Source organism: Periplaneta americana, chromosome 14 (genome assembly GCF_040183065.1).
Source record: "Periplaneta americana isolate PAMFEO1 chromosome 14, P.americana_PAMFEO1_priV1, whole genome shotgun sequence".
Classification (NCBI taxonomy): domain Eukaryota; kingdom Metazoa; phylum Arthropoda; class Insecta; order Blattodea; family Blattidae; genus Periplaneta; species Periplaneta americana.
This window is the reverse complement of record NC_091130.1, coordinates 159,611,073-159,626,848: the sequence shown is the minus strand read 5'-3', so window position 1 is coordinate 159,626,848 and position 15,776 is coordinate 159,611,073. Positions and strand designations below refer to the sequence as shown.

Here is a 15,776-nt window from a genome sequence, read left to right as displayed (position 1 = left end):
ATTGAGCATTATTATTGAGCAATCCATGAAAAGTGTTCATGCAAATTTATGAGGTGATTTTTTGAAGAACAAAATTGGTCTTCATCTAAACTCCGGTGCCATTATAATAAGTAATAGTCTTTTGTTTCGTTAGCAATGGCAAGAGTTGTCCATTACAATCTCTTCTGAAAAGATGGCGACTGCTACGAATTTGTTAGGCAAACGACGCGACTTTTATTTGTAGGCAATGACGTCAATGAAACATCGGAAGTCTTCTGTTTCTTAACCTATTGAGATTCTACGAATTGATTCATATAGCATCCAATATACAATTGACACTTCATTGACCCGGACTTGTTTTCATCAAGTAGCGTTGTGGCCAGGCAGTGGCGTGCATGGCGGAGTTCTGTTTATGCTTTTGTTTGCATATGATACTTATGTTGTATGCTGCATCGTTATCATTCTCGAGTGAGGACAAGTACAGTCTGCTTCCAGTGCAAATAGACATGAGAGAGACAGTATATACCGGTAGCTGTTTATTCGGCAGGTTTACAATTCCTGGAATATTTTTCTGAGCATAGACTTTACTTTTTCCTTTCACTTCCTGGAGCATCTTCGTGTCCCTATCTCCAGTCTTTTCTCTCTCATCTTGCTGTTGTTTGTAATTTATGGATCTTATTTCGTTGGATCCAGTCAGTAACTTCCTCAGAGATCAGTTTTCATATAACAGTTTTTTTTTCTTATTTTATTAAAAACTGAAAATAACAATTTACTGATACTTCTTTGGTTTTGCAAATGATCCGTTAAATTTAATTCAATATCGACAATAAACAAGAATTATACTTTAATAGCTATCATATGCTGACTGACTGACCTCTCCAGCACAACAAAACGAAACTTCAACGTGCTCATAATTTGTGTGTACGTTTTGTAAGCAATGTTCGTAAATATGATCATATTACCCCATCCTTGGACACAATAGGTTGGCTTAAACTAGATAAGAAAAGAAATTTACATTCACTTCTCCTTCTCTTTGAAATCTTGAACTCTTCTATTCCTTCGTACCTGTCGTCTCGCTTCACTTACCTTTCTTCCCACCACAATCTGAACACACGCTCTCGCCATGAAACAATACTAACAATACCATCCCATCGCACCTCCTCATACTCATCCTCTTTCACAATAGCCCTGCCAAGACTCTGGAATTCGTTACCTGCTAGCATCAGGGACTGTCGAAATAAAATTCAATTCAAACGCAAACTTACTAGGCACTTGGTCAGTAATTGAGACTCGTTCAGACATGGTTTCTTGTAAATAGTTCTCTTAATCTATCACAAAATATCTCAATATATGGTAATTTCATCACTATAGAATTTTGTTATTGTAGGTTTAATTTGTAATTCAGTAAATACAAAAATATTCTTTGTTCTTAACTTCTATGATAAATTGTCTAGCTTTCATTAATCAGGTAATCTTGTCGTACTTTAATTTTTATTGTAATTGTAGTTTTAAATTTAATATTAATTTTAATTTTATTGTTCATATTATAGTTGTAATCCCCTGGTAGAGGTGCACAGAAGGCCTGATGGCCTTATCTCTACCAGGTTAAATAAATAAATACTAAAAAAATATGCCAGAAAATGTTTAACCAGCTAAAATACTTTATATGAAAGAGTTATAGACCTTTATTGTTAAAGAAGAAATAGGCCTATAAGTTACGAAGTGAATATAAGTAAGCGACGTATCGATTCCACGCAGGATGGATATTCTAAGCTCTAGCGTCCTTCAATATAATTCCACGCCGCGTCCCTGTGTCTGGGGGCAACACGACACGACACTCGGTTCACTGCTAGTTCGCTGATCAGCAAGTACAGCTGTCACCGTAGATCACTGTTGTTCTCCTCATACGAATTATGCTACAGAAAATGTTGTTGGTGCAGTTCCAGATTCTGATGGCAGTATATTTTTTTACATTATCCCTAACAAGGAGAATGTATGGTTTATACAGAGACATCATTTTATTTTTACTTCAGTTTTTATTGTACCTGAGTTTTTTAATGTACTTCACTCCCACCCCTTCTACTAGTATTTAAACTTCCAACCGTTCTCCACACAGAACCGAGGCCGCGTATGCAGTACTGAGTTAGTGAGTATAGTGCGTTCCAGAAATATGTTCGCGTTTTCCAGTGACGAAAGAGCTTTCAATATTGAATCATATTTTCGCACAGGTACCGTCGTCCGTTTGCCTGCGTCGCATCCCGGTTTCCCCCACCTGATTCTGCTCGCCCCTCTGTAAAGGCTAGTAGCTGGGCTGTCTTAGCTCTTTTCTGAAAACATTAATTTCTGTTAGGAATTGGACGTCTACATAATATTATACAACCGTTTAAAATAACTTAAATAAAAGGGCCTCGTTAAATAATTAACTGTCACGTGATTCCCTCCCCCCTTTCTACGACCCTGCGACATAACCAGTTGAACGGACGGTAGATAGCATTTAAATATCCATACTATGATTATTTTTCAATTTAACTTCATTCTCTATATTGCACGCTAATGAGCTGTAACAGTACAATATGCACTGCATAATGAATACGTCCGAATGGATAGCTCAAATTGTGAGTAAAAACACTAAGTGTTAATACAGTGCTGTATTTTGATTAAACAAAAACCGAATGAAAATTATCAAACTCAAAATTGCGATATTTCCTAGATTACGTAAATGGATGAACTACTTTTCTTCCCTCCTATACCCAGTAAAGTGATTTGTATTTTACGCCAGTATCATCGAACTCCAGTCTTGGAAGGGGGAGCAAGAGGTGTATGCGGTTCTAGACCTTTAATCCAAAGATATAGCCAGGTTAATATTAAAAATGTTAGTAAAAATAAAATGATGTCCCTGTATATCGACCTATGCTGTACTTCGCACATGTACCAGTACACGAAAGGAGTGTAAGAATCTATCGAGTTTAAACCAATCAAAGCCAACTATTTACCACAATCGTGTGGCACCTGATGCTCATTTGTCTAATATCTTGGAGCACCTAATGTTCAAATCTTAAATATCTTTTATCAATATGAGTACAGTGGGACGTTATATTGCGTGATGGCCAAAATGTATTAAATATCATGATTTATAATATAGTCTGTTTCTGTATGATATAAATGATTTATTAATTCGCGAAATAGTCGCAAGATTTCGCATCTTGTGGATAGTTCAAAATACAATATTATAACCTCAAGTAGAACTGTACATTTTTTAAATTTTGTTCGTTCACTTTAAGTCCCGTCGCTCTAATTTCCGGCAGCCAATCACGTTGCAGGTCGGCTACATTTAAACGCGTGCGTAATGTGATTCGCTGATGATGACGTTAAGCATTTCCTAAGGCTCGATAAATACTTAATATAATCGCCCGCCATTTTGGCTCTTTCGTTTGCGTTCGCAGAAAGGACACTAGGACGTTATTTGCCGCTCAATTATTTGCTGAATTACAGTGCGTTTGATTTATTATCATAGGAACTACGGCATGATAATGTTTAACGGTGTGGAAAATAGATTCCTCGTATGGTAGCTCGGCAACGAAAGAACAAAAATGGCGAACGATACTACCTACCTAGACTTTATAGAGCCTTCACTTCCTAAGACGTAAGCAAAGAGGAGGAGTCACGCCGGGAATAACAGCGTCGCGACTATAGTTGTATTTATTTTCTACAGCTATTGTCATGTTTACCCATTCTTATCGGTCATTGAAATATATTAATTAGGAACTTAAGTAGCGGTATCTTATTTAATAGTAATGTAATTACGTTCATTTTATTATTTATTTGTTTCTTTATTTAGTTAACTGTTCATACATTTGTTCATTTATTTACTTAGTTATTTGTTTATTTACTTAGTTATTTGTTTATTTAATTATCTATCTGTCTGTCTGTCCGTCCGTCTATCCCGTTGCTTCCACATCGCAGTTTCACTGCCATGGAAGTCGATCCGACCTTGCCAATAGATATTCAGGCACATTCCAGGTTGATAGCGCGTGAGAAAATGTCTTACTCAAGGATTCGAACCAGCACTCATTCGTTATTACTTCTCTTGAAATGACGCCTTACACCAGCCTTTTTTCAAGTAACAAAATCAAACTTTTCATTTTGCTGCGCAACTTACAGTATAATTATAGTCTATACGTGGACTTGCACAAGGCCGACTTTCTTTGTCTCTGCTCCCAGACAATTCGCCGCCTCAACTTCATGTGCGTGGGTGAGCCGCAATCAATTGCAGAGAAACAGATACTGACGTGACGAGGAGCGAGGCACTTCATTTTTTGCGCTATGAGCAATAACCGTACCAGACTTCAACATCCCCAAGGCTTCAGAACTGCATTCCTGGGGCAGCCGAACATAACAACTGGGCATGGGACCATAACTGTGTAGAGAGACTTACTACTACTACTACTACTACTATTATTATTATTATTATTATTATTATTATTATTATTATTATTATTATTGTCTCTGCACGTCGATTCTTTTTCAGCAGATGTACGAATAATGCCGTTAGATCTTCAATTTAAACTCACAGATTTAGAATGTGATGTTAAATGAAAGCTAGATGTAAGGACTTGACAAATGTTGAACTTCTCAAATCTTTGCCAAAAAATAAATACCCGAACTTTCGTTCTTTCGCTTGCTCTGTTGAAGCCATGTTCGCTACAACTTACGTTTGTGAAAAATTATTTTCAACAATGAAAATAGTAAAAATCAAATTTAGATCACGACTGACAGACAAATACCTTCGTGATCAACTACGACTGGCAGTAAGTGACATAATTCCTGATTTTGAAACTCTGTCGCAGAGACATCCTGAAGACAGTTAATTTTAGGTTGTGATAATGTGTCCTATGTTTTCTTATTCATTTCTTTCTTCGTTATACGTACTAAACATCAGTTTGTAACCTTGTACTGTATCAAATTATATTTAAGTGCTTGACGTAAGGAAAATGAAAATCCGTTAATAAGTCAGACAGTTGCTTCACTTCCCCTTCGGGTGTCCGCCTCCCTCCATAGGTGCTATGCACGTTGCAGGTTACACAGTGGCTCGGCGCACGATCACATTTTCGCCATGGCTGGTCCAAACTGTTATAAGAACAGAATTGTCTACCTATTCAAACCTCGCACTTACATTTAGCTCTTGAACTGCCTACTCGTACGTTTGTAAATTAAATTGATCTACTGTGGGGTGTGCAACAAGTAAAAAATTATGAAAAAATATCTCGTACATGTACTTCATAATTACGGAACGGATTTCTAGGTGCTAAAAAGAGAGATTTAGGACTTTATAAAATCTAAGTTAGAACTTTGAAGAGTTTATATATTACATATTATACCCAAAATTTTACCTGGAACCCTATTTTACCTGACATAGGCATGTTAGAGTTATAAATATATTATTATTATATTTATACGATATTGATTAATGAAATCTTATATTGAAAGTATTTTATAAGTACAATATGTTGTAATTATCAACTAATTTTAATTTTAGCACATATTCCGATTCAGATGGAATTTACGTACACAGAACTGGTGCTGACAACGCGTGCTACTGAACTGAAGGCTCAGATTCTATCAGAGAAACAGACTGATGTTGATTGGCCATTTTCTTTTCGCTTAACGGGGTGCACTGACGTTAAAACTAATTTCTAAGCTCTCGCCTAACCTGGACAATCTACCAGCTCTCTTATGCTAGGGTGGACTTTGTAAACGAACTCGGCTCCACAAAATCAGGCAAAAATCTTCCCCCCTCCCTTTCTAAGACCGATATTGAACGAAGTTGCCAGACCGTGTTTGTCTGTAAAAGAAGTTTTTTACATTTTAAGTATCATTTTTTTTTTTTTTTTTTTTTTTTAGTTTATGGGAATTTTCTCATTTTTAGTACCGGTATTTTAATTTTAAATATACGGCAAATACTAAAAAAGCACTTTTCAGGTACAAACATAGTTTTTAGATATTTATGGGCGTTTATGGTTCATTTGGGTGTTTTAGATCCTATAGAATTTTAATAAGGGGATCCTGCGTACATGAAACGTGGAGATATCTGAATAACATAGACTAGGACGTAGCAAACAAAAATAGGTTCGGAACTAGAAATCCGTTATCTGTTAATAATATAATAATAAGTTACAATGCCTATGGAAGATCTATGGGTTAATAAATGAAAAGAATTTTTTAAAAAGTTGTATCTGACGTACTTTCGACAATAAAATTACAAAATGTTAATGTTAAAATTTAGAAAAACTCTATCACAAATCGTGGAAAAACAAAATTGCAGATTCCTGTACATACTAGACGCTGTGAAGATGGCTGACTGTGGAGTAACGGTCAGCGCGTCTGGCTGCGAAACCAGGTGGCCCGGGTTCGAATCCCGGTCGGGACAAATTACCTGGTTGAGGTTTTTTCCGGGGTTTTACCCCAACCCAATACGAGGAAATGCTGGGTAACTTTCGGTGTTGGACCCCGGACTCATTTCACCGACATTATCACCTTCATATCATTCAGACGCTAAATTACCTAGATGTTGATACAGCGTCGTAAAATAACCTACTAAAAATAAAATAAAATAAAAAGATGGCTGAGGAGTGAGGCAGATTTACCGGAAGCGGGCGAAACCTCTTAACTTTTGATAGGCGTAATAACGAACGGTTGTTACGGAAAAAAAAAAATGGCAGCAAAGATTGGCTGTTTATGACTGTATTCTTGCAGCCATGTACTCGACTTCATGTGTGTGATTTGCCACGTGATCTCCCAGCATCCTTTTGAGTTTCAGTTAGGCATGGAACTTTTTTACTTCACCTTCAGTTCATTTGTACACAATCTATAAGTAAATCAGATATTGTTTTTCAAAATCAGAGACTTCCATGTTTTGGTATCGCATAGTAGTAAAGAAAGACACATTCGCAGAATTGGCCAGGGTTCGATTCCTGTTTTTCTGAAGAGGATGCTGCAGTAATGTCTGAATGTTACGTGTTGTGATGGCAGTTCAGAGCCCACACCGGCTGGCTGGTGGATAATGAAAGTTGTAATTTCCCTTTCTTCTGCTATTACTTGTTTACACAATTAATCTTTTTTGTTAAATCGTTTTATTATTGTTCTCAGCTGTTTTACAGAATAATTTGTACAGTACGTTATCTCGACAAGATAGAGGCAGGATGTGTTTTTCCGCTGCACATACAGTAACTTCCGTTTACAGAAATTGCTGGAATAGCTCATTTACCCTTCAATGTGCGACTTTGTCTTCCATATCTTGACAAAACCTACTGCTCCACAGCTCTGTGGTTCTCTGAGTCAGGTGAGAGCTTTCGAGAAGTGTTCTTGTACATAATTACTCCATAGTAAGTAATATATAAGTTTAGCTAACTTGGGTGCTAAAATAGATGTCATTATTAGGGGTAAATTTTTCTAACGTTTTGTATATCGGTTGCCTAACCGTCTCAAATGTAACTCATTTTACTTTTTAATTGTGTTTTCCAAATTATATATAATACGCTTTGTCAAACCTGGGAACCTTTTCGTAAAGGAAGTTTAATTAATTACTTACAATTGTTGTTATTATTATTATTATTATTATTATTATTATTATTATTATTATTATTATTATTATTATTATTATTCAGGGGCCTCCGGATAGCTCAGTTGGTAGAGCTGGCTGCGGACTGGAAGGTCCGGGGTTCGATCCCAAGTGGTGACGGGATTTTTTCTCGTTGCCAAAGTTTCAGAACGGCCCCGAGGTTCACTCAGCCTCCTATAAAATTGAGTACCGTGTCTTTCCTGGGGGTAAAAGGCGGTCAGAGCGTGGTGCCGACCACACCACCTCATTCTAGTGCCGAGGTCATGGAAAGCATGGAGCTATACCTCCATGCCCCCCAAATGCCTTCATGGCATGTGACGGGGTTACCTTTACTTTTACCTTTTTATTATTATTATTATTATTATTATTATTATTATTATTATTATTATTATTATTATTATTATTATTATTATTATTATTATTGGAGGATATACCCCTGATTCAGGTTCTGGCTGATATGTACAGTCTTAGAAAAAAGTTTTGTCGCACAGAAACTTTATAAGTTCCAGAAAGGAGGCAGTGCGCATGATCGGAGGACGAGCACCTGGTTCACAAGAGGAGGACTAGTTGAGGTGATACAATTAGTTTTGTTTCGTTGTATTTCAGATCATGCGCACTGCCTCCTTTCTGGGACTTATAAAGTATCTATGCGACAAAACACTTTTCTAAGATTGTACATCTATTACCAGGCTGTACATCTCACTTGACGATGTGTGTCAGAGGAAGAACAATTGTTTGTATGCATCTGAAATCTGATTAGTGTAATATGTATCTGGTCAGAGATGTATGCAATGGAGGGGGAAAGGAACTGGCCACCTACCCTATTATTTACTGGCCTAGTGGCCTCATGAGTCATGCCTTGTTGGTGTCACTTGTGGAGTCCAGACCTGTCTTCGGACAGTTGACATAACATTGGAGGATTGACTGTTATTCAGAATTTATTAGACACACTTAAATCGTACAGCAAACTGTTTATTTATCCTAATCCCATTACCCTAATTCTTGTATAGACATTACACGGAGTTTCTGAAATCCCCTGTCACTTCGTACCCTAGATGTTATGAATCAAATGAGGAAAAGGTGGACAGTTTTGGTTGAACGAAAGAGGGAAAATGTTATGCAACGTTTACATTGGCCATCACAAATTCCATCCTGCCCTGGGGGCTCCTGGATGGAAGACAAGAACGCTAACGATGAGCAAGAAACTCGGAGTCCACGTGACTTAGTACTTCGAAAACATTAACAGCGACTGCGAGAGACGTATAACTGAAGGACTTGCTGTAGTAATGAAGGAAATACATTTCTCTGTTCAGGCAATGACTGAAGTAGACGTGCTGCGCGTACTTCTAACGATAATGCTGTTCTGGGAATCATCGAGTGGATGTCCAGCAGTTTGCACGTGCTTCAAGTTCGACGCGGACTGCTCCGGCGCTTCTCTGCAAGCACTGCCCCAGAAAGTCCCTGCGAGCATCCGGAAGCTCGTACTTGACTCCAACAACTTCTCACTTCTGCAAGCAAACGTCTTCAACGTGTCGCGACTCCTCCACCTCGAGGTTCTGTCCCTGCAGTCGAGTGATGTGCATGTCATCGAACCTGGCGCGTTCAACGGCATGACAGTTCTGAGGAAACTATTTCTGGAGGACAACAAGATTTCTGACTTGACACCCGGAGCTTTCTTCGGTCTGAATCGCGTCGGGATGCTTCGCCTCGACAGAAATGAACTCGAGTCTCTGCATGAACACAATTTCATGGGACTCGGCGAGTTACTGACACTTTATCTTGGTAACAATTTGATTTACAAAATAGAACCTAACACTTTTAGAGGCCTTGAGAACTTGATGTTCCTCGCGTTAGAAGGAAACAAATTACATTCTCTTGAACCAAATGTCTTCGAACATCTGATATCCATGCAATATGTAAATCTTACGAGTAACTTAATAAAAACTATCCGCGTGGGCGCATTCTATTCCTTGGATTCGATGGCGAGACTGATGCTTGCTCAAAATGCAATTGAAAGCTTGGAGAATGACACGTTTCAAGGCATGCCGAATTTGATATATCTGGAAATGGAAGGAAACGCTTTAAGAAATATACAACCTGCCGTACTTCGAGGTTTAGAGATGATCAATCACATCCAGCTAAATTGGAATCGTATTCCACAGTTGCATTTCGGCATGTTCAACGGCATGACTCTAACAATCTTAGATCTGAGTCACAATGAGATCCGCGATCTACCAGCGAGAGTCTTTGAAGGTGTGGAAGTGGAAGAACTGCACCTCGAGTTCAATAAAATCCAAGTTATTAGCAATGACACGTTTCTGGGGCTGGCAATGGCAGCCGAACTGCATCTGCATCACAACAACATACACACGATAGATTCGAATGCGTTTCATGAGTTGGAGATACATATTATCAATCTGCAGTATAACAACATCACGTCTCTGTACAAAGATATGTTCAAAGCAGTGGGTGACACAGGGGTGCTGTACCTCAGCAACAACCAGATAACAGACATTGATGTGGAGGCGTTCAGTGGAATTTCTTTAATGCAGTTACATTTACAATACAATGAAATTCAGTCGTTCAGCTTGGGTGTGTTCAAAAATATCCTCCTCGTTAATGAATTGGATTTAAGCCATAATCGATTAAAAGATTTACCTACGAATGAATTCCATGTTGCTGGCCCAGTAGAACTGTGTCTTCAGGACAACGAATTGCGTGTGTTGAGATCCGGGACATTTGTTGGACTCACTAATTTATTACAACTAATAATAACTAATAACAGCATAAATCATATCGAAGCTGGCACTTTCCAGAATGTCAGTACTTCCCGGTTGCTGTTGGATTGGAATAGTTTGGAGAACATTACAAATGACACGTTTGTTGGAGCGAGCTACATTCAAGTATTATCTTTGAGTCACAACAAAATTCGAGACATTCACCCAGCAGCATTTGAAGCACTTGGCCTGAGGGAACTTTACTTGGACTGGAACAACATACAATCCCTGCACAGCGACGCGTTTAAAGGAATGCGGAACTTGGGAATATTGAACCTATCTGCGAATTCTATACTCACTCTGCCATCTAATGTATTTAGAGATTTGAATTTATTGAACTTAACCTTGAATTTCAACAAACTTGGAGTACTGCACCCCAATACATTTGCCAGTCTACTTAAGTTGACGCATCTCAACTTGACTCATAATGCTTTGCATGCTATAAATACGGGATCGTTCAACGGATTGCGAGGTGTGATGCGTCTTTGTCTGTCCTGGAATCATTTACAGAGTTTAGATGCAGGTATGTTTAAAGGAATGGAAAACTTGCAGGAACTGGACATCAGTAATAATATCATACAAGGCATAAATTCAAGTGCGTTTCAAGAAGTTCATTACGACATTACCCCGGAGAGGACAGACACGGTTCATAATTCCAGTTTTCAACTACTGACAAATTTGAAGCTCTTAATTTTGAGAAACAACTCCATTCGCGACATTGAGCCAGGATCGTTACGGAGCCTTGGCTGGTTGGCAGAACTGATACTGAGTCACAACGCCATCGACAACCTGCTGCCGGACACATTTCTTGGACTGGCGAGACTGCATCACCTGGATCTGGAAAATAACAAGATCACTCAACTGCACATGGGAAGCTTCAGTGGTCTAGCAAATTTAAGAAACCTTTGTCTAAGACGAAATAATATACGTGCAATTCTACCGCTAACTTTTCGAAATCTTCCAGAGCTCAAGACTCTTGATTTATCTTATAATCCTATAAAAATTGATGGAAACTCGATGTTCGAACTATCATCATTAGAGAACTTTGATCTGAGCGCTTGCAACATCACGAATTTGTCGCCGTCGTTGTTTCGAACGTTACCCAGTCTCCTTTATCTAATCTTGTCACAGAATTCAATACAAGGCTTTGACGTGGAAATTTTGAAGCCCATGAAGAAGCTGACACATCTAGACTTGAGCTCCAACCCCCTGCACTGCGACTGCCGCCTCCAGGAGTTGTGGTGGTTCTGCCATGACCACGTGATCGCAGATTCTTGGAGTGGGCATCGCAAGCCCACATGCAAGGAGCCTGCAGAGTACACAGGTCTCGAGTGGGACGTGCTGAGGGAGAGGCGGTGCAGCGGCAGCGTCGTGGACTTCAGGGATGCTGACTTCGAGCTGTTCAGGCTGTACGTGGAGCCAGTGCTGCTCGCTGTCATCTTCGCGGCCGGTGCAGTCGGCAATGGCGTGCTGCTACTGATCTTCCTGCGTCATCCCGAAATGCGGATTGCACCTAACGCATGTCTGTTCAACTTGGCATTCGGGGATTTCGTGTCGCTCGTCGTGAACCTCCCCTTGAGCTACGTGAACACTCTCCTCGGCTCCTGGCGTCTCGGGACTGTCATGTGCAAGTTGTTCACGTTTTCTCGCGATCTGTCTGTCGGCGTCACGGTGTTCTCGGTGGTGGCGCTCAGCGCCCAGCGGTACAGCGTCACCGTCAGGTCCTTCGACAGGGCCGCTGACTGCCACGTGTCCCCAAGGGCCTCCACAGCGCTCTATCTGTGCGCCATATGGACTCTGGCAGTCCTTCTGTCAGTCCCTACCGCCGCTCTCTCGTCTGTGGACAGCACTGCCAGCCAGTGCAGCTACATGTCCCCGGTTTACGTCCTGTTGCAGTTCCTGGCGTACTGCTGCGCTCCCTTGCTAGCCATAGCGTTCTTCTACACGATGACAGCTCTGCACCTCAGGAAGAGCGCTAGGCAGATCCCTGGAGAACTCCAGCAACAAGACAAATCGCGCTCCAGGAAGAGAGTTGCCAACGTGGTGCTCGTCCTCACAGGCGTGTTCTTCCTCAGTTACGGCCCTAATTATTTCGTTAGAGTTCTAGTCACGTGGTCAATGATAGATATTAACTCCAAATGGTCTCTCTATTGTGGATTTCTGTCCTATTGTTTATTTTTCTGCGACGCTTGTTTCAACCCCCTGGCGCTGTACTTCGTGAGCAGCAAGTTCAAGGATTTGTTCCGTAGATACCTGCTGTGCAGCAGTGAAGCAGCAGCGCCAGCCATCCCGTTACATGTGAGGGGCAACTGAATGGTTGGTTCGTTTATTGGCGTCAAAAGAACCTCCAGTGATGCAAAGCTGTTTAGTGTACAGATACGGAGCGGGTCTTGATTGGAGTCCACATGTATGCAGGCAACAATTTCGCACTTCTGTCCACAAGTAGCATATAAACAGGGGCTCCTATTTGCTGCACATGCGCAGTGTGTTGTAAGCGAAACGTACAATAAGAGAGCTCCAAATTTTATTTCCGTATGTGTACCTGATTTTTTTCCACTACCATATCTTTATATAAAATCTAATATATACACAATGGACCAAAAGTAATGTCTTTAATTTTAGGGCGTTATTCTTTGAGATATTGTAAACACAAAAGTTTAATACAGTTTTGCTCGTTTTTGCTTCGTTTTCTAGATAAAAATTGTTTCATATGAAATATTTCATAGCGTGTTTTGAGAAAGCCATTGATTTAATTCCCAAGATACTCAGTCAATATAAGAGAGTAGTGTATATGATAAGTGATTGGAAGAATAAATTTTAGTTTTGTTTTCTAAATGTGCAAAAATTTGATCAGATGATGATGATGTGAGCGGAACGGAAAATTATTGCAATAGTGTCTGGAGACAGGTTTTGTTGAGCATTTGTTTTCTACTCCATATGGTCTCCATTATGTATTATCATTATTAAGTTATTATTATTGTTATTGTTGTTATTATTATTGTTTTATCGCAATTGATGAATGATAATGTAAACGGAACGGAAAACTATGGCAATACTCTTTGTAAATATGATTTCTTGAGATTATTTAATTTTTCTGCGCGATAGATACATATCTACTCCATATTATTATTATTATTATTATTATTATTATTATTATTATTATTATTATTATTATTATTATTATTATTATTATTGGCATTATTGGCATTGTTTTTGTTGTTATTGGTTATGTAAACGGAACAGAATGTTATGGCAATTGTAATTAAAAACATGTTTTCTTGCGACTGATATTTCAGCTTTCTGCGCTATATATCCATATCTGTATCACAAAAACAGAATTACAAAAATAGTCCACGGCCGACTGATGTACACAAAGGTTCTCGTATAAATGCAATATGACCGAGATGTTGAATAAGCTTAAAATGAATGAATGTGTAAATAATATTATAAATGGCTATCTTTAGCAGAAATCGCTGGTGCACTGTGTATGTCAGGAGGCGATGTTTAAAAGAATGTCATACTCTGCTTTTACGGGTTCAAAACGGCAGAGAACGATTAAAATGAAATAAAATAATCTTGTTTGCACTCTTGAAACGTTACTGTAAAATTATTCATACCCTTCATCATAATTCTGGAAGTAGATCGCAGCTTCATATAGTTCTGTCTATTAATTTTTTGACCCAGCATCTTCCTCTTTTTGCTGTCCGACATTTGTAATTAAAACTGCTGATAGGTAAACAGTGTCTAGCATTTCATCATCTGAAACCGATTAGGGGACAGTTGATCCATTCAAAAACGTTCATACAGAGTCTTTGTTGTTCCCAAATGTCCATAAATTAGTGTTTTTAATCATGTCCGCAATATAATAAGCATAATTGAAAAACATAATATGGTCCACGACTTATGATCAGTGCTTAGAAGACGTCCGTAGGTTGTAACAGTCAAAGATATGAAGTTGATGCTTCGTTCATTAACTCTGCTTCATGCAATGTGAATACTGTAGCTCCGTGTTGGTCAAATTCACGGCTGTACCGGCAAAATCAGGTTCAGACAACCCAAATTGTTACTAGACACAACGAATATAAAGATAATGACACCAATGTATACTTGAGCGATTCTTGATTGTGGGATGAAAAACAGCTTATTTTGTGTAATTTCCTAAATTTAATGAGTAAGAATGATTATCTTCTCTCTTGAGGAGTATACACCATTTTAAAATAATTTAATACAAAAATAACTATTACATAAAATGTTCAATAAGTTTTTGTAGCTTTATTCTCTTCAGCTCTAATCAACAATAACAACAATCCAGGTTGCCAGGCGACGATAGAAAACAAAAGATGCAAAAACAAATGAATGGGATATATAAACAATTGAATACTCTTTCATATCTATACTAATAATAAATCTGTAGCCGAAATTTTTCTGGTAATTTTCGATTTTCCAAAAATAATTGGTCCTAACATATATAATTAACCACCCTGAAACCGAAAATCGCGTTTTTGAAATTTTTGTTTGTATGTATGTCTGTCTGTCTGTATGTTTGTTACCTTTTCACGCGATAATGGATGAACGGATTTCGATGAAAATTGGAATGTAAATTATGTTCGTTGTAACTTAGATTTTAGGCTGTATGGTATTCAAAATACATTATTTAAAAGGGGGGTTATAAGGGGGCCTGAATTAAATAAATCGAAATATCTCGCTTATTATTGCTTTTTGTGAAAAATGTTACATAACAAAAGTTTCTTTAAAAATAATTTGCGATAAGTTTTATTCCTTCAAACATTTTGATAGGACTGATATTTAATGACATAAATGAGTTTTAAAATTAAAGTAACTGCCATCTAAGGCCGTATAATGAAATAAAAAACAAATGACTCCGTCTATAAGGGGCCTTGGACAGCAACAATCGAAAGCTATGAAAGATAGCCTACAGAGAATGTTTCTGTGTTTGTATGAAGTAATATCGGAAGCTAAATTAACCGATTTGTATAATTAATTATTATTTCACCATTGGAAAGTGTAGTTTCTCTAGATGGACATAATGCTATAATGTTATTACAGTAACTTCTGGCATAATATAATATAATATAATATAATATAATATAATATAATATAATATAATATAATATAATATAATATAATATAATATATGTAATATTATTTAATATAATTTAAGTTATTTGAAGGGTTCAGAACCATAGTGGGCCAAACGCCATTTACTGAATACGTAGAAAACAAGGGTTAAAATTAAGTTATTACCATAATTCAATGGAAACCTATAACAAGTAAAATAAAGTATACACATTAAATCGAAATGATGTCAATCTTCATTAAACTATGGATGCATGTAATAAAAATTAAGAAACAGGTTAAAGGAATTGTCATTGCACCAAATG

General features: G+C 38.1%; 1 protein-coding gene across 1 annotated transcript; it reads left to right on the top strand.

Moving 5' to 3' along the window:
* Positions 1-7,166: 7,166 nt before the first annotated feature.
* Positions 7,167-15,403, top strand: LOC138713941 (protein artichoke-like). The gene is made up of 2 exons (XM_069846492.1): positions 7,167-7,318; positions 8,911-15,403. Exons 1-2 carry the CDS (start codon positions 7,250-7,252, stop codon positions 12,685-12,687), a joined length of 3,846 nt encoding a protein of 1,281 aa, XP_069702593.1. The 5' UTR covers positions 7,167-7,249; the 3' UTR covers positions 12,688-15,403.
* The last annotated feature ends 373 nt before the right edge of the window (positions 15,404-15,776 follow it).

Excerpts from the sequence above, each read along its gene's own strand:
- LOC138713941 (XM_069846492.1), top strand. The coding sequence starts at position 7,250 with ATGTGCGACTTTGTCTTCCATATCTTGACAAAACCTACTGCTCCACAG. Across the intron at positions 7,319-8,910 it reads TCTGTGGTTCTCTGAGTCAG|GCAATGACTGAAGTAGACGT; the intron begins GTGAGAGCTTTC and ends TTCTCTGTTCAG.